The sequence below is a fragment of the Anguilla rostrata genome, chromosome 19, assembly GCF_018555375.3.
Source record: "Anguilla rostrata isolate EN2019 chromosome 19, ASM1855537v3, whole genome shotgun sequence".
In the NCBI taxonomy this organism is placed as follows: Eukaryota; Metazoa; Chordata; class Actinopteri; order Anguilliformes; family Anguillidae; genus Anguilla; species Anguilla rostrata.
The window spans coordinates 7,350,412-7,374,198 of NC_057951.1; the positions used below are offsets into that span (position 1 = coordinate 7,350,412).

General features: G+C 47.1%; 2 protein-coding genes across 7 annotated transcripts; one reads left to right on the forward strand and one right to left on the reverse strand.

Moving 5' to 3' along the window:
* The first annotated feature begins 4,094 nt into the window (after positions 1 to 4,094).
* LOC135245599 (uncharacterized) lies at positions 4,095 to 8,484 on the forward strand. Of its 5 annotated transcripts, none has more exons than XM_064318729.1 (4): positions 4,095 to 4,477; positions 5,321 to 5,394; positions 5,911 to 6,413; positions 6,937 to 8,484. In XM_064318729.1, exons 3-4 carry the CDS (start codon positions 5,939 to 5,941, stop codon positions 7,296 to 7,298), a joined length of 837 nt encoding a protein of 278 aa, XP_064174799.1. In that variant the 5' UTR covers positions 4,095 to 4,477; positions 5,321 to 5,394; positions 5,911 to 5,938; the 3' UTR covers positions 7,299 to 8,484. The 5 variants fall into 5 exon arrangements, with proteins under 5 accessions (XP_064174799.1, XP_064174797.1, XP_064174795.1 ...); XM_064318727.1 differs by having other exon boundaries at positions 4,096 to 4,477; positions 5,321 to 5,425; positions 5,932 to 6,413; XM_064318725.1 differs by lacking the exon at positions 5,321 to 5,394 and having other exon boundaries at positions 4,096 to 4,477; positions 5,932 to 6,413.
* Positions 8,485 to 19,347: 10,863 nt separating this feature from the next.
* On the reverse strand, positions 19,348 to 22,824 carry LOC135245871 (leptin-B-like). Of its 2 annotated transcripts, XM_064319224.1 has the most exons (3): positions 22,670 to 22,824; positions 21,446 to 21,614; positions 19,348 to 21,000 (listed from the first exon to the last, which is right to left on the reverse strand). In XM_064319224.1, the coding sequence occupies exons 2-3, from the start codon at positions 21,596 to 21,598 to the stop codon at positions 20,629 to 20,631; spliced, it is 525 nt and encodes a 174-aa protein (XP_064175294.1). In that variant the 5' UTR covers positions 21,599 to 21,614; positions 22,670 to 22,824; the 3' UTR covers positions 19,348 to 20,628. The 2 variants fall into 2 exon arrangements, with proteins under 2 accessions (XP_064175294.1, XP_064175293.1); XM_064319223.1 differs by lacking the exon at positions 22,670 to 22,824 and having other exon boundaries at positions 21,446 to 22,242.
* Positions 22,825 to 23,787: the final 963 nt, after the last annotated feature.

Sequence of the window (23,787 nt, forward strand, 5' to 3'; positions counted from 1 at the left end):
CAGAACAAACCGTCTGATTCAATATCTAATTCCCAGAAGGCAGGTTGGGCAGTGTCAGCAATATTTACTGCTTCCTAATTCAAATTGCGCCCCCCCCCCCACAAGCTGTGAGAGCGCGTCGATATTTGCCACCAAACCCGCGGAAATTGCACAGGGATTTCGGGAGGCCGTGCGCGATGTTCAAATATGGCATGAATACCAATGGCGCTCTCGCAGCCAATGGCGGCGTGCGCAAGGACGTGAAAACCCACGACCTACAGGTTCAGCTCGCTCCAGTCCAGCCCTCTGCGTGCACGCGGGCCTGTGGCCACAGCAAACAGGACTGAAAGGAAAGCGATGGTTATGAACACTCGCCCTTATGAAACAAAGACTGCGTGTTGATGGGTCGCCGTAGCGGTGGGCTCACAAGGGACGGGGTGGGGGGAAAGGGGGGGGAGGGGGTTGGTGTAGCATTGATTAATTCCAGCCCCCGGACGCCAAGGAGGCGAGGGACCGGTGGCGGCAGATGTGATCGCAGATGACCTTGGGCTGCGGTCTAGTCTGGTTCGCCTTTCGGTAACGACTTTGCGAGCGTCCCTCGGATGAAACACGCCCCCCCCCTTCCCCCATTGCTGCTGCGTTGACCGTAAATATAAAAATAAATAAAAAAGCGGCCGGTCGGATCGACCGCGAACAACGAAATGTGTGAACAGACCGTCGCAGGAAAGCCGTAGCAACAGGGGTTTTTTCTGGGGTCTAATGGGAGCCACCCTGTCCCCCCCCCCCCCCCAGAATCAGTCTATGCCCAGGCCTCGCTGCACCAGAAAGCACGATATACGGCAAGGAGGGTCAGCGGCAGAGTTTGAGGTCAATTCTGTCTCTATTCAGTCAATTCTGACAATTCAAATTGAAATTCTAATTGAGAAAATCCTCATAGGGCATTATGAGTCTTATCGAAGTTCATAACAATCAATTTGAGCGTTATCGATGTGTGGATTGAATTGAAATTATTTTCCCGAGTTGGTTGTATTGAAACGGAATTTTTTCCTCAAACACAGGTCTCCAGGCTGGCAGATTTATGGAGCTCCCATTGTGGAGGGAATGGTGCAGGATGGGACGGGACGACCACACATTTGGCACTCTATGAGGGAAATGGGGATCAAGTGCTGGTCTGTTCAGGGGACCGGACGGGTATTGCTTTAGCTGAAGGGAGGGACCCCTCTCCCCACCAAAACTCATCTCCTCCTAAATCTAATCGGTGAATAGGAAGGCCGAGAGCACCCCATGGACAATGGAAAGGGGGCGGGGGCACGGCGAGACAATGGGCCCCTGGACTGGGCGGTTGAACATGTGATGTCACCGAGGGGCGGGCCCAACTCCACACACGCTTAGCTGCCTGGCTGCCCCTGAAAGCGATCCTGCTGAGGCAGGCCCGTGAGCTCTCTGCCTATCCAAACCACAGCCCTGGCCTGGGGCGGGGGAAGAGTCTCAACCTTCTATCTGAGCAGACTGATAGAAGCGTGTGTGTGTGCGCGTGTGTGCATGTGCGTGTGTGTGTGTGTGTGTGTGTGTGTGTGTGTGTGTGTGTGTGTGTGTGCATATGGGGGTAACCTCATAAGCTGACGTCCTGAGACTATGACACGACCTCAATCACTGTTGAGCATCTTATAAGTTTATAAGCTTATAAGTCTCATAGTCATGATTTTTTATCTACATGTTGTTCAATGGACTTAAGCGGACTTGATCCTGAGTTTGGTTACTCTGTTGTAAGTCGCTCTGGATAAGAGCGTCAGCTAAATACCTATAATGTAATGTAATGTAATGTAATGATCGCACCAATGTGCAGAAGCTCATTTCGACCAATCACCAAACTGCTTGCCCTCTGGAGCATTTCTGTGAAACAAAACGACGCAACTGCCGTCAGTCTGACGACCATCTGTTACTGCTGTCAGAAAGCATTTCAGATGCAAGTTGTCAGAATTTTCTACGGACGTGGTGGGTGTAACTATTTACATTTACACGTTCAGAGGTCGGCAAAGAGGAACCAGGACAGAACCACACAATAAAACGAGGGGAATCCCGGTCACCATGACATACCTGAATAACAGCAGCAGGAATTTAAGGTACCGCACTGGTGTTTCTTGTGTTATCGGGCAGTTGAGTCTTATGAGCAGGCTACAGAAATACTAAAGAGCTCATGAAAAGCAGCCGTGTGCGAAGTGGGCTGCAAGCGATTCGGCGACCAACAGCATGGTTGCAAAGACAATACTCATATTCACAGCAAAAATCTAACTGCGATGGCGCCGTAAATGGGTCTCTAAACTGCCAAAAATTCTTGCAAAGGGGAAGAGAGGCGGTCGATTCACAGCAACAAAGGCTTTCATTCAGTGTTTTTACCAACGCAAGGGAAGAGTCCCTCTGACCAGAATAGCAGTAAAAATTTACGATTATGTTTATATAAATGATAAGATTTTATTTGATCTACCATATGGAGGGACAGAGATAGTTTTAAAAGGCATTAGGACAATGCAGCTAAAGCTGTTATGGCTTTCAGTGATATTTTGACTCTGTAATATTAATTTGTCTCTTTGAGGGACATGACTCAGTTTAAGACTCAGTCCAAAGATGCACGCAGCTGTGCACACACTCCATTTGTTCTTTGTTGTTGGTTAATGATTAGTTTTTTTCCATTTATTCCGGGCCTCTGGACCTTCAAAACACTTCCAGGGCCTGAGTCATCGTGCTGAGGATTATTATGCCGAAGCAAAAATGCCTGCCTTCAACCAAATAAGTCTGAGGTGTGTTTTCGTGTCAGCAATTAAAATGAATTTCTTGCCATTGGCAAATTACATGCAAGGACTTTCAATGGAACAAAAACAACACAACTAAAAGATAAAATTCCAAACCAAAAGCACACATGCTGTACTTATCGGTCATATAATACACTAATTTGTTATATATATTATGCAGTTGTGACCACACCTGGTCACATTGCTTCACAGAAGTGTTATTAAAACGCAAACTTCAGCGCCATCTGGTGACATTAAAATATTTTTGTGAAGATTCTCTTCAGATGGTGAGATGAAAAAACGCAGGGCCAAGTTACATGCAATAATTCAGGAAGCACTGGGTAGCATTGCACTGGAATAGAGCTTGTTTAATTTGTGAGCTAAGATAGCCAGTACTGTTTCTTGTAACTTGCTTTGTGTATCTTTGTTGAGATATCATTTATTTTTGTACCGTGTTCGTTATGAGTAACTGATAATGGGAATGCATATACATGTATGAACCATAAGATTATTAAATCTAGGGAGAGACATGCATATATATATATATAAATGCAAGCACACATGCATTCTAGCATGGATTTAGTCATTTTTCCTTTACCATGAATTACAAATAAATGAAAGCGTTTATCATATTTTTAAAAGGATGATGGTAAGTGTTCTTAATGGGGTATTGTATACACACAGTAGACCTACAAATTGTTTGTACGTTGGTAGAGGATCTATAGGCCTAACTGCCATAAATTTAGAAATTTATTTCCATTTTGCCTGTTTGCTACTTTCATCAAACTACGATGATCAGGCATTATTTGCAGATGTTGCTAAATGTCCCACGGGGGAGAATTATTGATTGTGGGACTGGGGCAAAGGTAACATCAGCAGGTAAAAGGATAAATAGCAAAATAACCCAAGTTGGGGGCTTTATCGTGTGGACATGTGAATCTGAATTCTATGTGTTTTACATGAGATCAGGGGTACAGAAGTGAATTAGCTCTTAAGGGCTGAAAGTCTATGGTCAGTGTAATTATTTCTGTGGTAAACCCTGAAAAGTGCCAAAATCTTGGTGCTGTATAGGTATGGGACATATACACCCAAACTGTAACTGGGGGGATGGCATACCTGCTGCCATTCAAATTATTTTGGGTTGAATACAGTAAATAATTACAAAATAAAATGTGTGTGTGTTGTGAGTTGGGATTTGATTTATCTACTATTAGGACTTGGTTAGGACTATATCAGGGTTAATTCTGTTATAATATGTAAAAGCATGGAATTGAAAGAGGACGTACTTTGAACTACGTCAGCAAACCAATATATTGGAGGGAGTTTCCTTTTGAAATGCGGCACGGCTAACTGCTTCTATTTGTGTCCTGGCATGACTCGTCTGACAACTTCTTTAGGGGAAAAAAAGTCTTGGCATGAACATCCGATGGGTTGTCCATTGCATGCCTTGTTTTAAAAATAAGATTCCAAGGAAAGCGTTAGGAAAAGAGGCTAGTTATGAAACGGTTGTGAAACAGTGTTTAATACAGCGATTTCACAAACAATCCGCTGCAATCACGTGTGGCCTCATGCTGCTCCTTGACTTACTTGGCACTGCAAAAACGAAAGCGCCTACAATTAGCCTACAGCTATGTTTCTGTAGCAACTCGTGAGAAGCGGAGCTTGAAAACTCAACGTAGCATCCAAGGTCGAATGGGAAAAGCAGCTAGGTACGTAACAATGCAATGCACTTTTTTTGTTGCAATTTCTACTGTTCGTGTACGAAGATGTATCTGTAATGTCGGATTGTTGATTTTTTCAATCCCCAAACGCAAGGTAGGGGAAATAAAAGAACACGTTCTCACTTCCGCACCTCGGAAAGTTCGCTTGGAGGACAACATTGAAAATCGCAATTCGTATGATTGTGATACATATTGTTACAATTATTGTTTAATTGCAGGTAGCTATAGTTTGAAAGATTGTGTTAAGTACGCATATAGGCCGACTGTGCATAAAGGAGTTATGTTTACATGCATATGTTTATACGATTTGGTTATACATAATATAGCCGAAATAGGCCACCTCTAAAGGGGTTCTTTTATTAATACTTACATTTGACCACAATTTGTATAAAGATGAGAAGATAAACTGTATTTGAGGTCATGACAAATTAACACGTCGTGTCATGTGAAGTTTAACGGTTTCATGCGTATAAAAGGCGTTCTATACCCTGATCCGGGAGTACTCTCTGCATGGTGGCTTTTGTCAGACTTCAGTTGCTATTTCTGACCTGAAGAAGTATCGATGCTGTTTTGGGTTTTCAGTTAAAGAGTTTCAATGTCATATAAGTAAATGTAACAAAAATTAATATTCAACATTAATTTGAAGACCTTCAATTGGATAGATTCTCAGACAAAATGCTTTAATATTTGATTGTGTGGCAAACGATTTCTTTGGGAAGAGGTTACATTTTTTATGGATTAATGAGTTTAGGAAAATGAAAATTGCCTTCAGCTGAGCCCTAAATGCTTAAAATGTGGTCATCTGGTGACTGCAATTAAACGATGTTGCAGGACATATTGTAGTGAACCAAACCAACATTGTGATAAGGCAGGGGTGTCACACTGCAGTCAAGACTTAAAAGGTGGTGCAGAGAGGTAATCTGATATTCTTTTGAGGTAAGTTCCAAAGTTTTGCTTAATAGTACTACTACTGATTTACTGCTTAAATGCTAAATGCTTCTTTTAAAAATGTAGGCAGAAAGGAATTCTTTAATGACCTATGCTTATCTATTAAATGTGCTCTTTATGGTTGGTTGGGATTATATGTGAATATTAAACATTGGGCAAAGTTCTCAAATAAATAACTTAACCCAATGGTAACCAAACCTGTTCCTGGAGATGTACCATCCTGCAGATTTTCACTGTAACCCTAGCGAAGCACACATTCAACAGCCAGAGATGTTCTTCAGCTGCTAATTAGTAGTCTGGTGTGCAAAATTAGGGTTAGTACCTTCAAAATGGTCTCCAAGAACACCGGCTGGTCACCGCTGGTTTAGCCTACAGCTCAAATCAGCCTACTACAGTTCTCTTGTGTTTTTATTTTTTTTTATCACTCAGGGCGACCTTGCTTTCTTTTGTTTGTGGAACGGTCAACATTCCAGTCCGTTTCGTTTGCTCCACAGTGTGGCCATGTCCAGGCCGGCCGTTGTGGGCGGAGCCACCTGTCACAAGATCGGCAAGGGCGTCACCTATTACGTCAGGGAGCCGGCTCCTCCCCCTGGCTCGGCTCCTCCCCCCGGCCCGGCCAGGCCTCTGCTTCTGCTCATGCCCTGGCTGGGAGCCCAGCCCCAGGCCCTGTCCAAGTACTTCCAGGCCTACTCCGGGACGAGCCAGGACGTGCTGGTGGTGGAGACCGGGATCAGCCAGTTCCTGTGGCCCCGCTGGAGCCTGGACTACGGGGCCGAGGTCCTCCAGGTGCTGGAGAGTGACCGGTTCGCCTCTCGCCCCCTGCTGGTGCACTGCTTCTCCGTCGGGGGCTACACCTTCTGCCAGATGCTGGTCTGCCTGTCCCGGGACGCCCGACGCTACCGGCGCTTCGTCGACCGGGTCAAAGGTCACGTCTACGACAGCCTGGTGGTCGGCTCAGCGGAGCGGATGGCCGTAGGTGAGGATTAAAAAAACAAAAAAAAAAAAAACAAACGTCACACTTTTTTGTCATGTGAGATTGAATTGCGCTTAATCCTGGTATTAAAGCCATTTTGATTGGTGGACATGTATAATGCAGTTCTCAGTGCCATGTTTAAAAAAATCTCATATTTGTCAATATGGCCACCATCCCTTCTTAGTTTACAAAGCATCATTACATTACAGGCATTTAGCAGATGCTCTTATCCAGAGCGGCTTACACAACTTTCACACAGCATTTGCATTGCATCCATTTATACAGCTGGATACATACTTAAGCAATGCAGGTTAATGCGGGTGTCTTGCTCAATGTTACAACAGCAGCGTCCTACCGGGGAATCGAACCTGCGACCTCTAGGTTACAAAACCAACACCTTACCCGTTGTACGACACTGCCACGCATCATTAAATACATGTTCTACTGATGTGCACGGCCATCTAGGGTGTATAGATAAGAATGTGTCCAGAATTTTAGATATGTTTTGTGTTATTTTTGCACTCAGGCGCGGGAAAAGTTATCGCACCCCAATGGGAAGGTCTGGTGAGACGGATTATCCTGCTCTACCTGAGCGTGTTCAAGAGGTACACCGTGGACATCTTCGACCCGGCCATCAAGCTGTTCTGGAGCTGTCCAATCACGGCCCCCGCCCTGTTCTTTTTCTGCGAGGACGACGTCATGTGCGACGTCGGGGGACTGGAAGAGCTCATCGAGTGCTGGAGGAAGAGGGGCGTGGCCGTGCAGAGCAGGAAGTGGGCGGAGTCCACGCACGCCGGGCACATCCGACGCCACCCGGAGGAGTATCGGGCCGCCCTCGACAACTTCCTGCTGTCTCTCAGCACGACTCCCCTGAAAGCCAAAATGTGAACAAATAAAAACCTCCACCTTTCCCCTGAAATCTAGGGGCCCTATACTATTTCCTCTAATAGGGTAGATCACGTGTGTGTGTGTGTGTGTGTGTGTGTGTGTGTGTGTTTTTATAGGGAGGTTCAACGATTAAATTACAGTTCAGAGGTTCAGTCATTTCTAACTGAAGTTGAGGCGAAGAGGAAGTAAGAGAAATGCATGAAATATGAACTTGTTTGAACATTTGTTTGAAATATGAGCATTGTTGTGAGGTTGTACGTTTACAAATAATCATTCAGCTTCATTATGATATTGGCCATCGAGTAAGACAAAGCAATGTTAAAAAACATTTTAATGTTGCAAGTTGCAACACTTTTTTTTGTTTATTTATATATTTATTTATATATTTTTGCAATGTTTGTGTGTCTTGCTAAAGCAAGCAAGCTCGTAGCTGGCTAATGCTAACTAGTTAGTGACATGGTAGAGCAAGTTCAGCTGTCTAAATGGCTGTATCCTCTAGATAATCCAGCTCAATTATGTAGATTTATTTTGTGCCAGGATGCTCCCATCCCCAAATTAGAGGTTGTGCTGCAGCCTACAATGGTACTTCACAAACCTCCTTGGATAGCTTGGCACGCAGACATTGTAAGTAGGTATCATTAATGCGCTTGTGCTATTTGCTGTCTTCGCCGAGTAATTTACAGTTATAACTGTAAACTAGCATACACCGTATGATGTTACGCTAGTAAAACAATGCAATGACAACAGGCACTGTGGAGATTGTTATGTGTGTCGGTTTGTGATCTGCGAACAGCTGTCAGCAGAAAAGGGCACGTCACTCACACTGTGAAATCATTGGATGCCTGTCTGGGAGCAAGTGAGGTTGGCAACGTGCATCAGTATTCCACCGAAGTGACAGTTCCCAGGAAAATTGAATCCACGATCGCTGTATTAACTGTGGTCTCAGTCAAACCCAGCAGTCGGTGCAGGTTTTTGTTTTACCTCAGTAGCACGACACTGTGATGACGATGAGAAAAATGTCTTTCAGTAAATGTACTCTCTGGTTTTCAGCAGTAACTAAGATTTTTAAATGTATAAAATGTGGGTAGATTTTTCTAAGTAAATGAGTTTGTGTTTTAACAGATGTATAAATGTTTGGCAAATAACACTACAAAGAAAACTTGAATATCGTTGTGGTTCTCACACATTTTGTTGTATGTTTGCATTTTTCATGCATAATATGTCCATGAAAGTGACACGAACACTCTGAAGATGGAACTGGATAATGTAGCCTAAACCTGGTTTTCTGAGCCGGCTATAGGCCTATTTTGAATGGAAAACTTCCGTTTGAGTAAAACATGACAACCACTTGTTGACAAACATGAACTGTTCCTGAATACACGTCTAGCTGGATTTCCATTTGGAAATGCAGGTGGTATTTCGGAAATAAATATTAGAAGAAGAAAAAACATTTCACTGGACAACTGTCTGTATCATATGGACAATTCTTAGTAAGAGACTGAGAAACATTTTTTTGGGAAAATTTCAACAATGTAAATGGACCTGTTCCAGCTTGTGCACATTAAGTGAAATTACAGTTAGAATGGCAGTTCATTTTAAAGTAGTTAAAGGGAACCAACAGTGGCAATGTTCAAACAAACGGAAATAATTATTGACAAACCAGTTTAAAAAGTACAAATACGTAAATATAAACATGCTTGCACTCAGTCCATCTTGTTATTTCAAAATACGTATTTGTATTGCGACGGGATTTTGGAGAAACAAACAGAAAGTTCAGTCAAAAATAGCCAGCTGGCGGCCTTTGGGTAATTAGGGTGACTAATTATGGTGAACAGTCTATCACCTGGTGACCACAACATTGAATCGTGCTCTCGTGCTCTCGTGCCGCTTCGTTTCACATCTTCGTTGCTGTTTTTATGGGTATGTTTTATTACGAACGAAATACAGTACTTACTTATTTACCAGCTAAATACACAGTCTGAAGTGTCACTTCGTATGAAGTTTGTACCACAGTTTGTGTTTTAACCGTAGGCCTACTATAATTTTCAGTCATATGCAAAGACGTGTCTGCTTTCTGTAGAGACCACTCACTTGCCTGGACCGTTGAAAATGACTACTGGAAAACCTGCACGGCTTCGGGAAAAGAAACGCTGATAAGAAAAAGGTCAGTTTACCATTTATTTTGTTGTATATTTATGCTGGCGACAGGTTCGTTCTACTTTCTTAAAGACTACGTGTCATAACCTTTAACCATTCTGAATAAGCCTCATTCACGAACTGAAGAAGAGTAACATGTAGGCTACATGTCATTCACTTTTGGACACATTGACCGGTGTTCAGTCAGTGCTTTTTTAAACGAGACCTTATAAAGTGTAGCCTATGTTAAGGTACGGTTAATTAGCAAAGTCTATATGTGATTGTATTTGAGTTGTTAGAGGACAGGACACCCGTGGGGTCCTGTCTTTGGTGGGTGATAGAAAATACCAATATCACAAGTACTGTGAAAACGTTCAACAAACAGAAATCTCCCACAAATAATACAGTCGATGGCTACCCTCTGCTGGCAGAATAGCCTATATGCAGAATTTGCTTTCCGAAAGTACTGCAGAGAGAATGACGTTTTCTATCTCACGTATTCATACATATTAATTATCTGAAATCAGACGAACATGAAGATTAGAGTCAAATGCAGAAAGGCTGAATTAAAAATAAACGACCGTTTTAGTTTTTGTTGTTAAAAATGTAATAAAAAAATATCAAGATAACCCTGATCCTCCTGGGCAGAGAAATTAGAAATGAGAAATGTAATAACTATTATTATGTAACATTACTGAATGTTGATAAATGTAATGTTGAAGCAATATTGAAAAAATGCTTATCAGTGATTGTTTGTGTGGTTTTATGATGCTATATTGACATAGGTCTCATGCATTAAGAAAATGTAATTTACTATGTGGCTGCTACCCATATTACACTGTGTTCACAAAAAAAAAAAACTTCAGCTGTTTTGAATATTTGTAAAGAACTTAAAACAACTTGAGTGCACCAAAATTACATTTCCAAACAAATGATGCTTTTTCTCAAGAATATTCAGGGCAGTGGTAAGCAACCTTGTTCCTGTACGTTTAACCCTAATTTGGCACACCTGACTCTACTAATTAGCAGCTCAAAGAGATCTCCAGCTGTTGAATGTGGCGTGGTTACCACTGATTCACGGATCTGAGGATAGAAGTCCCCCTTTTTTATCTTGTGAAATCAAGACTGGCCACTAGAGGACAGTGTTGGAATGCCACTGAGCATTTCGGCTGATCCAGTTCTATCTGCTTTGAAGTCAGTGAACGTTATATAGTACATTCTGTCAGTTCACTGTCATTTGAATATGTATACTGTATTTTACGCACAGGATATAATAATTAGATCTAACACTAGCTGACTTCCACATTACGTGAACTTACACATGCATAAACAACGAGGGACATCTAAGGGCACGGAAGAGGTCTCCAGCATGCCCTGTGGAAACAGCGTCTCGCCTTATCCTGCGCATACCCGTGGCTCTACCCACAATGCCGTACAGTGGTTTAACAGGAAGTTCTATGTGGAAGTCCTTCCTGGATGGCACCAATCCCCACTGAACTGTTGGCCGTAGTCTGAACTCCCTGTTTCACCACCCCCCCCCCCCACTCAGTGATATCGTGGTACACCAAGTTGAATCATCAGCTGTCTGCGGCTAATTACTTGTGCACAGAAGGTTTGGTGTGGTGTCGGGAGGGGGCGGGGGGGTGGGGGTGGGAGTAGGGGTGGGGGGGTTGTGTTTTCATGCTGTGCTGCGTGAGCGCCGGAGCTCGGTCAGGGCCCACAGCGGGGCCAAAATAAGGGGGGGCGCGGGCCGCACGCGATTTGGAGAACATGTCCGCTGTTCAGCGCTCTCCCCCACGGAAACAGAACCCTGCATCCCGGGAACGAGACCACAGATGAGCATCACAGGGGAGAAAAAAAAAGGTTTATAAGAAGTGCTTAAATAAGTAACTCTCACAGTATACGTTTCCTATTGCGCTGGCTGTAACGGTGATATTAGTTTGCCCACGAGGGGTGTGCGATTAAATGTGTCGTATGGTGAGAATTATCACTTCTGGGGCATAAAAGCAGAAGTAGTAAAATAGCTGTTGGATAAATGAGCGTTTAAAAAAAAAAAAAAAAGTTCTCCAGCAAAGTGTGCATCTGCTCAGCTCAGATGGGGAGCAGGGCTGCCCACTGGCCCGTGTTTGGATAAAGGCCTTATGAGGCATTGTGAGAGCAGCGGGGGTGTAATTGCACATGGAGAAAGAGGGAGAGAGAGTAAGAGGGAGAGAGAGAGAGTGAAGGAGAGAGTGAGATGGAGAGAGAGAGACAGTGCGAGGGGGAGAGAGAGAGAGCGTGAGTGAGTGAGAGAGAGAGAGAGACGGAGAGAGACGGGGAGAGAGAGAGAGAGGGCCCTCCTCGCCTGTGGGCTGTGTGGTATTTACTCTGTGTAAAGTGCTTTAATTAAGGCCGACGCGGTGGCTGGTCCTCTGGACGCTGGGATGGGGACGGGGGTAATGGGGACGGGGGTAATGGTTCACCATGGCGGGGAATCGGGAGGCAGGAGGGGGGAGATGGCGATTAAGCTGCTCCCAGCTGCTCTGGAGCGGCCCGCTTTCGGGTTGCTCGGGTTGCTGCCGCTGCAGCCACTGACTCGTGTTAATTGCCTTGTCCCGGGGCCAGTTTCGATTGTTCACGTGCTTAACCAGACCATGCGCATAACCAGCATATGCTCTTAACCAGAGTACGTACTTAACCAGCGTATGCACGTAATCAGTGTACACACTTAAACAGATGTATGCACGTAATCAGCATACACACTTAAACAGATGTATGCACGTAATCAGCGCACACACTTAAACAGATGTATGCACGTAATCAGCGTACACACTTAAACAGATGTATGCACGTAATCAGCGCACACACTTAAACAGATGTATGCACGTAATCAGCGTACACACTTAAACAGATGTATGCACGTAATCAGCATACACACTTAAACAGATGTATGCACGTAATCAGCGTACACACTTAAACAGATGTATGCACGTAATCAGCGCACACACTTAAACAGATGTATGCACGTAATCAGCGCACACACTTAAACAGATGTATGCACGTAATCAGCGTACACACTTAAACAGATGTATGCACGTAATCAGCGCACACATTAAACAGATGTATGCACTGCTAATCAGCGCTCAAGCTTAAACAGATGTATGCACGTAATCAGCGCACACACTTAAATAGATGTATGCACGTAATCAGCGTCACACTTAAACAGATGTATGCACGTAATCAGCGCACACACTTAAATAGATGTATGCACGTAATCAGCGCACACACTTAAATAGATGTATGCACGTAATCAGCGTACACACTTAAACAGATGTATGCACGTAATCAGCGCACACACTTAAATAGATGTATGCACGTAATCAGCGCACACACTTAAATAGATGTATGCACGTAATCAGAGTATGCACGTACGCGGAGTATGCATGTAGGCAGAACGTATGCATGTATGCAGAATGTATGCACGTAACAGGCGCAAGTGATGTCAGTGGGCTTAAAAACCGGACGGAAGCTTGCAGTTTCCTGACATTCGGGTGTCGGGCATTTTCCCGTGCTGGGTCATGTGGTCTGTAGACTGAGCTGTGCTCATGGCCATTTTAAGAGAGAGAGAGAGAGAAGAGAGAGAGAGAACAGCCAAGTTCCAGAGCCCGCGTGGAACGGCAGATGAAGCCTCGGTTCGTAAAGCAGGATTGGGTCCAGAGCCGCCCGTTCTGCAGTTCCGATGCTTTTCGGCAGTTAAACGGCACGTTATTGCGCTCCTGCCAAAAGCGCCTGCGGGCTTCTCGCACGGTTTTATGCGCCGCGTGCTGCTCTTGGACACCGGCGATCAGGATTCAGGTCAGGCGAAGCGCCTTTAATTTGCTAACGGGAATCAGAGTCGGCCTGCGCTCTCGGCGAAAGCGGGAAAAACGACGGCGTCAGCAAGTGCCGAAGACAGGTTTAAACACTGAATTATGCGCGTCTGCAAATGAGCACTAAGCCCTAAGAGCAGATATGCTTTTTAAAATGTATTTATTTATTTATTTTTTGGGAAGGGAAACTGTAGCATTTGTAAAGGTACTGAATTAGACGTCCCGGGGTGGGGGGGCGGGGGTGCCTTAGCTAATTTAGCGGTGGCGCTAACTGAGCCGTGCCGGGGCTGCAGTGCCCTGTACGCGGGACCCGGGGTGAATCGTGTGGGCGGGTCGGGCCCCACGCGGTATGCCGTTGCCTTTGTTAAACCCCGCCTCCCATAGAAGAACAGCCGGTACCCGGATGACATTGCTAATATTGCTGCCCTGTAGTGGCAATGTTAACCACTAACATTCACATAACATTCCACTAACATTGTGAGGACATTTTGTGTGAGCTGGACAGGAGCGGGTGATCATGATGGCTTTCAGCATTGTCCGGTTACTTCGAGTCAGAGCTGGACAGATCTTTGAGCTCGTGGGACAGGGTTTACGGGCACTGTCAATACTGAGGCAGAATTGCCCTGGTGCAGTGGAATAAATACCTTCCCCTTCAGAATATTTGGTTTATGTTTCCATGTTGCATAAGTTTCACATTTTAGGCTTCACAAATAAACATAGCGAATAGAGAAATGCATGAATAAGCCTCGTTTGTTTTCATTATCACTGCAGTCATATCTGGTAAACGAGGAGGAAAAGTGACCGGCATCATTAGTCTAGTGTTGCTAGAAGCGCTGTCGGCTTTTCTCGGTAGACGTGACACAAAGTCTTTGTGACACCGAGGACGATCGTCACTTCAGAGAAAGCCGCCAACCGGGGGGGGTGTCGGCGGCTGCCAGTTCCTTTTCCGGAATCGGCGTGTGAGAGTGGCACAGCAGGTGACATTCTCCCGCCGTTCTCTGGCGGAATGAAAGCCCGCCGCTCTGACAGGCAGGCAGGGCGCGCCCCCTTTCTGTGACGCGCCGGCCATTTTACGCCGGCCTCGCCCAGAAGGACGGGGGCGTTCGCCGTTCTTCCGGAGAGCCGTCGGGGGAAAAAAAAAACGTTTGCTTGCTCCGATCGGGCGCGGGGTCTTTTGCTGACAGATCGCAGAGACCGCAAAGCGGAGTTTGATGGATGGCGAGGCCGCCTGCTCTGACAGGCTTTCGGGAAAGAAGTGAATTCTGGGAAATTCTCAGTCTTGTTCATTTGTGCAGCAGGAAAAGACCAGTATTCGCAGTTCCTCTGCACAAATTCAGCAAGAGCCTGGCACTAGCTAAGAAACTGGGGTGAAAAAGGCATTTATCAACTCTTAAAAACTTTCTTCCTTTCCGAAATATGATCGATAAAGATGAGCATGATTTTTTTTGTGGCGAGATTAAAATAAAAAACTTCCTGTGTCGTTAAGAAGACAAAGGCAACCACATCATTTTTGGTTCCGTTCCCCGGTCCGTCACTGTATAGTCCTATTTCCCCCCCTCCGTTTTAAATGTGATGAGGGTCTAGTAAAATATGGGGGTTTATTATTTTTTTATGTGCAACGTGTGAGGTACAACGTTTGGGTTGGGGGCGCCTGGCGAGGAGACCTCCCGGGTGGGGGAGGCGTTCCGTGGGACACGCGGCTTGTTGACTTATCCAGACGAGCCGGACTTGTATATGCGGGGTCTTTTTTTGTGTTTTTTGCGAACGCCTGCGTCTACAGTAGCGCCGCTAGCTTTCCCGCGCGCGTCGGGCCTCGTCTCCAGCCCCCCCGGCGCTGATCCACGGTGCGGAAGGCTGCGGGGATGCCTGCGATTCGAACATTAACAGGAAAGACGAACGCGCGGCAGTCTGCGGCTAAAGACGTGCGCTAAAACGTACGGAGCCGACGCCCGCGCCGCTGGAATCTTAATGCAGAGGCTAACGGTCTCCGCTCCGAAGGCTGTACGGATGAATGCATTGAGCGGCCCGCAGAACAGAGAGAGAGAGAGAGAGAGGGCTCAAATTGCGCGGCTATTAAACTTGTTTGAAAGTCTGCCAAGTGAAGGCCGTGGGGAATATTTTTTAACCGCCCTTCTCACATGGAATAAATACAAACAGCCACTGAAATTCCCCTCTTTTGGGACTTTTTTCGTTGTCTCCAGTAAATGCATACTGGCGCGTGTGGATGCCGGTGAAAGCCTGTTCCCTTCACGCTGGATGTGCTTTCGCTTTCTGTTCAGTCCCAACCCGTGATGGCTTACAGCGCCCGAGGCTGCATGGCTGGGGTCAGTTCTCATGTTGTCCGCCGACAGCGACGTCGGGTTTACACGCTTCCTGCTCGTCGAGTCCTTATCGTTTCTGCTCCAGATTGCAGGTGACTGAAAGCCGGTCGCACTCAGAAGCGCAACGGCGCCTCCTGATGGCGGACAGGTGCTCTGCAGTAATAGCGAGCGTGAATATGCCCCTCCCCATTATTTACCTGTCGCGTGCGTTGTCTGTGTTTAAAGTGGTTAATTAGCTGACTCCCTTAACGTCCCTACAGTCCCGACAGCTTTCCAGCAGAGGGAGGATGCTTCAGCCCCAACGCCCTAGCTCGCGTCCCTCCCACAGCTTGTGTTCGGCCCCGCTAACCCCCGCCCAGTTAGCCGCTGAGCTGTAATTAGCGAGCGCGTTCTGGCCAGCCGTCTCCGCCCGCCATCTGTTATGCTAACACGACATTTTCGCAGAAATATTGAGCGAGTTTGAAGCGTCTGAAGATGAAAAGGCCGGGCCCACTGTCCTGTGGGTTCGGGGGTTCTGGGGGTTTTGGGGGGGAGGGTGCGACAAGGGCTCCCAAAATGGGGCCTGGGAAGAAGGCGTGTTCAGGACGTCCTTGACCAAATGGGAAATATTCCCTTTGCAGGATATTTCGCTTCTATTTGTTTTTTTTTTTGCATATTTCATACTTACAAGAAAAAAGTTCAGTTTTTCACTCATGATAAGACTGCAGTCATCGTAACTATTTGTGGTTGGTCTTGTATTAAATAGCAACGTCTTAATTAGATTAAATATAATTTATGTCGCATAAAGATCGATTTTGAAATCTCTAGGATACACTTGCAGACTGTGACTCCAGCTGTTGCTTATACACATGTCAGATCAAGATATGATTGGGCCAATTCAATAAGTGTTGGGAAATGTTGGCTCAAAATCCTGAAATGGATTGGCCCTTGTTGTGCACCCCTACAGTACCGGGACAACCCTTCCGAGTCGAGAATCCACTCAACCCGCCTCTCTGGCAATTTAGGCGATAACGAAACCGACAAAATAACCGTTCCTCTAGATTGTTATAATTTGAATTGGTTCCCCAGAGTAGCTGAGGAAATGGCATGGTAGTCAGTCACCCGCCTGCGTCTGTCTCAGCGCGCGCTGTGCAGGCAGCCTGCGTATCGCTGTCGGCCAGAGCCGGTGTTGGACACAGAGGGATGTTACGTAAGAGCCGGTAAGAGTTGCGCAACGATCATGTTCTCGGTGATTTCATCCAGAGGCACGCAGTTGGGAAAACAATACCGGCTCACCGCTGAAGGGAAGTCACGCGTTGACCTATAAAACAAAAGAAAATGACAAGCACTTTAACTCAATGTAATTTCATCCGGTCATTCAATAAGAAGGGAACACAGAGTGACTGGCCTTATTAATGCTTATTCACGAGTCCAGGCGATAAACCCCCCCCCCCCCCCGGACTCTCGCTTTCCCAGGTTTTCTAACGTGACGACAGCGAGGGGCGGAGTTGGGAACGCGCGGCGCGGCGTCCGCTGAGAGTTTTTACGGCTGTTTGTTCCGCGCCGGGCAGCGTCCGGGAAACGGGAGCCTTTTGGCGGGGTCACGTTTCTCAGCTGGGATGCCAGACTTGCGATCAAACGCGGCAGTAAAAGGAGCTTGTTTGCAAACGGCAGGGGGGGGGAAGGTCAAGTAGAGCGTCACCCCGTCGTCGCGGTTACGGTAACTGGGCGGTCGGAGTGGAGAGGAACGGCTCGGCGTGTCCCGTCCAGAGAGCGTCAGAGGAAGGGGTCTGAAGCCGCATCACCCCCCATCATTCTTTAGGGGAACAATAAACCCATAAATATTATTAATGTCGTTAAAACTGTTGCTTCCAGAAAACCGATGTGATAGTGACGCCGACGAATTGGCCACCTGTGTCAAGCCAGATTATGTCCATATTGGGAAGCTCGGTTTTCTCAAACGCTCTTTAAGCACGTGCAAAGACTGCTGGGATGCTGGTGCTTGTGCGATTGCAGTTCCTCTGGGCTGCCAGCAGGGGACCTGCCGCCTGCACTGGACTGGGACCCGTCTGAAATGAAAACTAGAGCATCGGGAAGGAGGCCAGGAGAGAGAGAGAGAGAGGGAGAGCGAGAGCGGTGAATGAAATTATTATAAATACACAGGGCAAGTTTTTCCAATTAATTATTTTGTCAACTGTGGCTGGGTCTTAACTGTAATAGCCCAGGGCTCTCGTTAGCGTGCTGCTCAGAGAGAGGAAAACCCTCCACATAATTTTAGGCTCCATTTTTAAAGTGTATGTGTTTAAGAGTGCGCTCAGTGCCCAGCTGGTACGGGCGGGCGGGCCGCAGGCTCCTGATGGGACGGGGGAAAGGGACCGCAGCTCTCCCACCCCCGGGCGATGCTGAGCCCCCCCCCCCCCCCTGTGTTTGTCTGCGGGGCACAGAGACAGACTGTGAATTGTGGGCTTGTGCTTTATCAGGCCATTCCCCACCTTCGCGTGGTTCATCTCCCGCGGTCCGAGTAGGGGGCTGGGGAGGGGCCACGGCGCTGGTGTAATAACATGAGGGGGTGACACGGTTCCCCCTGTGGGGGTGCTGGGCGGGTGCTCCCCGAATTACCCGAGCATGTGGCAGTCAGGACAGGGGCTTGCAGGCTGTAAATGGGCATTCCAAAATGGAGGATTGCAAAGGTATACGTGCACCTGTACATGCACGTATGCACACACACACACACACAGCCACGCAGCCACCCCTCCCCCACACACACCCACTAGTGCGCACATACACACGCCCACACAACCACTGGTATGTGCGCACACACACACACACTCACACACACACTCAGAGCCACGAAACCCCCCCTCTTCCACACACACCCACAGAACCACTGGTATGTACACACACACACACACACACACACACACACGGATATTAGCATAACCTGCACCTTGTGAGGACAAAAGGAAGAGACACTCGCATGCACATCCAGTCCTTCGCACAGGTGCGGGGTAAAAAAAGCAATGCAGGTAGAGAAATACAATGTACCTGCACAACCGTTTCCCTAGTGCACCCGCACATTCATTTACAGTCTCAGCCCACTGAGTCTTTATCAGGTTACTGAAGCTCTATATCACACACACACCATATTCTGACCTGTGTGTGTCATAGGCACCCTATAGTGACTGTTAGACTATAGTGACTATCAGAGGCCTTAATATTTCACCATTGTGCTTAGCTGGAAAGTCAGTGTGAAAACCATTGTGTCTGTTTTTGGTGAAACGTGTATATTATTTTTATTCCGGTCTTTTTATCTGATCGCGCCACTCCTCGCTTGAAAATAAAGGACATTCTGGTTCATTTTAATCATTTACTTGTGGTTTTTTAGATGGCACCTTTTACAATGACCTTGCAGCATGTGCCTGTGTGTGTTCAGCTGAGGACAGCCCATAAAGAAGTGGTTAAATGCAGGGGTCAAAGTTCACCAGCTCAGTACATTCAGTCACTGCTGCTTTTTAAAACTCCCTCTAACTCCACCAAAAGATTACTTTAAACCAATCGGTCTTAAAATAAAGGGGTAAGTACCCTTTTATTTATGGTTGTGAACTGAAGTAGAACTCAGTTATACAATTATATATATATATACACACACACATATATATATATATATATATATATATAATGCACAACAGTTCATACCTGATTAAATATGGATATTTGACAGTGAACAGTGTGAAATAATTGTGAAAACAAATAAGCAGTCAGAAATTATTGAAAAATCATTTAATGTTTTACTTGTTCAGTAACGGAGAATGCAGTCCAAATGCAGCAAGGAGAACTTATTTTAACAGTTGAAAGGACATTCATTTTTTTAAAAAACAACAACATTTATTTAAAGTGCCACTGCTTAAAAGTCACCTAGACTGGTTCTGAGAACTTATGGGGGGAAAGTGTTAGACTGGATGTACCAATTTCTTACAAAGGAATGTCATAAGGGGGGGGGGAGGGGTGGAGGGGTAGTTACATGGTTCATACTGGGTAGACCCAGCTAAATACTTTCCCAGGTTTTAAAAAAACAAATGACCTTTTTCAGTAAACGTAAAATACATTTTACAAGCTCCAGGCAGATGCGTGCTAAATTAGAGCCGTGCAGCCGAACTGCTGACGTGATCGTGTTCTTAGATTCCCTTTTGGGGAAAAAAAAAAACCAGACATAATGAAACGGAAAGCAGGAAGAAGTTAACCCTCTTGGTTTTGGGTTACCGGGAATGGCTCTGTTTCCCGTAAAGGGAAACTGACTTGGGCCGGCCAGGCGCCTCCCAGCTCTTCCCTACACCACCGTGCAGCGTGCCCGTGACAGGGAGGGTTTTTTTGCGCAGTCACCAGTCCCATGCGCCGGTGCGCAGGCTCTGCAGACAGTCAGGAGCTGCCTGTGTAAGCCCCGCCCCCCCCAGCGCCTGGCAACGCAGCTTCGGGGGTCAGTTCAGTCTAACCTCTGTGGCACGCTGTCCTCGGTTTTTAAATTATTTTTTTATTCCGCACGCTGTATTCTTCCTCGACAGCGTCTCCTGATTTCAGCCCCCCGGGAAACTTGCCGCCGCGGCGCCAACCGGCGAATAACAACCTGCGCTGACTCCGCACGTTACCCCCCCCCCCCACCCCCACACCCCTTAACATTACAAAAGCCCGGCGTGACCGCAGATACAGAACGCGTTTCATTTTTAAAAAAAAACGAAACATTGACCGATTATTGACAGCCGTCAGTTATGAAAAACGCGCAGAGGCCCGTATGGAAAATGCGGCACGACTAATCTCATTCACTCACACAAAACTCCGTCAGTGCTCCATTATCAAAAATAGAGTATAAAATACAGTACCGAGAAACCTTTTATCGCTTCTTATAAATACATTAAATATCGTATCAGAGGATGATAGTACTACAAAATAACAATAATACCAATAATAATAATATTAATAATAAAAAAGGACAATAATAATAATAATAATAATAATTAGAAAAAGAACTAGTAGCACCGGCTGGGGCGAGGGTCAGCAGCTCTTGAGCTGGTCCAGGTTCTGGACCAGCTTGCCCAGGAAGCGCCGCAGCCTCTCCAGGGCCACGTTGCCGATGGTGACGTGGAAGGTGGAGTTGGTCTTGAGGAAGGCCTCCAGGCGGCCGTCGCCGGCGGGCTTGTGCAGCGGGCAGCCGAGCGAGGCGGCGAGCGAGCGGACCACGCCGTGGAGGCTCAGGACGTCGGCGTGCACCTGCGCCATGCCGTCGCCCGGCGGCAGGTGGGACAGGACCACCTGGAAGGAGTGCAGGCCCTGCGCGATGGCCGACAGGCCCTCCCACGCCTTGTCCGGGGCGATGTCCGGGATCAGCTCCAGGCCGCTGAACACCATGTTGGGGGATATCCGGAACTGCTCGGGGGGAACGGAATGGCACGTTTGTTTTAAAAAGCTAAAAGTCTTTTCAGGACAGAGAATCGCGGGTTTGCAGCAGCGTATCGAAAGATGTAAAAATAAAACGATTCCAGCTGTAATAATGTCTATGTTTTACCACAGGCAGCATGCCTCATATATATAGTGTATATATAAAATAACTGTCATGAATTCTTCAATGTTTAACACACATTATCAAACCACATGTAATCTTCCCATGTCATCACACATCAGCACAAATCGCTTTATCTGAACCATATTAGACCAGTGGAAAGTTCGGCTCTACCCGGAGGACTATGGCTAAAACAGTTACACTTGCATTCAAAATATTTTTATGAAGGGGAAAAAAATGAAATAATTTTTTAGTTTTTAAAACTTCAGAAAACGAACAAAGCGTGGGAATGCAGTGGCTGTGTGGCTGTACCTCCTCTGTGAGCTTCTGTATCCTGACGATGGTGGTCTGCGCCATCAGCTTGACGTTGCTCTTCATGGTCTCCACGGAGAGGGGCACCCCCGCTCCCGGGGGCAGGAGCACCAGGAGGGAGGTGCAGAGGAGCGCCACGCAGCCGGACATCATCTCTGGGTCTGAACTCCTGCAGCGGGGGCACCCAAACGCACACTGAGCACCCAAACGCACACTGAGCACCCGGCCAGGGACCTCCAACATTCACTACTGCCCCTTGACCCAACTGGAACGGCCTCCACCCGCCCACCCCCCCTTCTCCCATTGGTACGTTCCTCTCACAGTGCTGGTGCCATACTATCAAACTGGATGAATCCACATGCGTTTAAAATTTGTTTTACTGTCTCAATAGAGGCAGCTTACGGAAGTAATTCAACTTTAGAAACTGGTATAAACAGGTATAAAAGTCAACGTCCTTCTCCACGCTCTCATTTTTGTAGGATAAAATATTGCATTCAAAAACCAAGTAATTATATAGTTGTGAACCTATGCTTGCAAAAGCGTATTACTACTAATAAAAGTGCAAATATGATTATTACACTTGGTATAACGAAAAGCAAGCATTTGGACCGATGTCCAGCAGTCAGTTTTTTTTTTGCAATTGCATGTAGCACAGCACAGTCTAATAAGCGCTAGTTTCTTTAGCCCCATGAGCACGTGCATTACGGATGGCACCGCAGGGTTCAGCTGGGGTCGGTCAGGAGCACCCCGCGCGTTCGGGACGGTCCATCCGTACAACGTGACCCCGCTCTGAGCGCCCCGTTTCGCTCAATAAGTAACCCCCCCACCCCCCACCCCACCCCACCCCACCCCGTGCCAAAAGTCAAAGCCCCTGCTCTCTCCCCTCCACTCTGTTTGCTCACGTACTCAAATTCTCACGAAACGCACCGTATCTCCAAAAAACCAACGCACTGCGAGATAAGCCATGTAAATAATAAAGAAGATTTCACGCTCCGGATGACGTCACTAACAGTCACCCGCCCGCGCTGGATACAGTTTCAACTGATGCTATAGCATGACGAAGCTCTCCATAACAACCTCAACAACAACAGCAACATCAACATCAACAGTAAAGTAAACAGAAACAGAGAGCAGCACAGCGGCGTGAAGGTGGAGACAGTGGGTGTACCCGCGGAGCCGGAGCAGTGTGGTGAGGAGGAGAGTGAAAGTGTGGGTGAACCTTACCTCTTTAGGCTCAAGGTCTGTGTCACTCTGACAGCTCCATCGGTGCTGCTCTTTTATAGCGGGCGGCCCGGGCCGTTGAGTCATCGCTGAGTGATTCACCCGTCCTCTTACCGGCTTTCCCTGCCGTCCCATAGCGTCCCGGAGCCTCACCTTCTCAGGCGGCTCTGGGTGGGGGGGTGGGGGGGGGAGGAACAACAAAAGGCTCTCCGCCGGGACCCCCTGCTGCTGGGGGGGGCGGCGGCTTTCGGACCCCGTGGGTCCCCCTGTCGGGACAGGGGGGCTCGACCGAGGTCCGCATTTTTGAGCAACGGAGCTTATCTCCTCCAGTTTGAACACCCACACGGGTCAACAGACACACAGCCTCTGTCCCTCAGGTGCACACCTGACCGGGCCAGCGACCCGTTTCCGCACACACACACACACACACGCTCTTTCACTGCGTTTTATTCCCGCCTGACGGCACGCTAGCTGTCCTGACCTGCTGAAACTCTGCTGGTCCTATATAGTGTTCTGCCCTCTTTTGCCCCGGGAATATGATGACTAACTCGACAGTTATGCACCACGCGCTGTTGCGCTCAATTCATATCTTTCATCCGCCCGACACACGTTTTAGAAAGTGATGGTTGAGCCCTGTATTTTACCACAGCGTTTTTGGACCGGCCTGTATATGTATCGTATACACCTTGATCCGAAGCTGACGAGCTTGACGGACTTGAATGACAGAGACTCCAGCTGGAGGGGATGAGTGCCTGAATGGAATTCGTAATTCGTAATGGTAATGATATAGACACTGTATGTCGGTGTATAACAGGGTGTGCCTCCCCCCCCCCCCCACTTCCACAACCCCCCCCTCCCCCTCACCCTCTCTCTCACACCCTTTTTAAAACTCGGCGGCAATGGGGGGGAGAAAAAGCATTTTACGGTCTACCGTCACTTAGCCGAACGCTAACTAGAGGGAAAAGTACTTTGTCGCGTGTGCGTTTCCTTTCACGAGGCGAAGGGAAAAAGACCGCGTTTCGCCCCCGCTGCAGTTATGTTCTCTCCTTCTCTGAAGTTTCAGACTGCGCTCAGCTGGCGAAATGCTGAATCAGCACTTTTCATTTTTATTTGAGCGCGTT

What these genes read in the sequence shown, in the direction of transcription:
- LOC135245599 (XM_064318725.1), top strand. An exon ending in AGCGGAGCGGATGGCCGTAG is followed by an intron (nt 6,414 to 6,936) that starts GTGAGGATTAAA and finishes TTTTGCACTCAG; the next exon opens with GCGCGGGAAAAGTTATCGCA.
- LOC135245871 (XM_064319223.1), bottom strand. Translation starts at nt 21,688, where the DNA reads ATGTTGGAGGTCCCTGGCCGGGTGCTCAGTGTGCGTTTGGGTGCTCAG. An exon ending in TACAGAAGCTCACAGAGGAG is followed by an intron (nt 21,001 to 21,445) that starts GTACAGCCACAC and finishes CCCCCCGAGCAG; the next exon opens with TTCCGGATATCCCCCAACAT.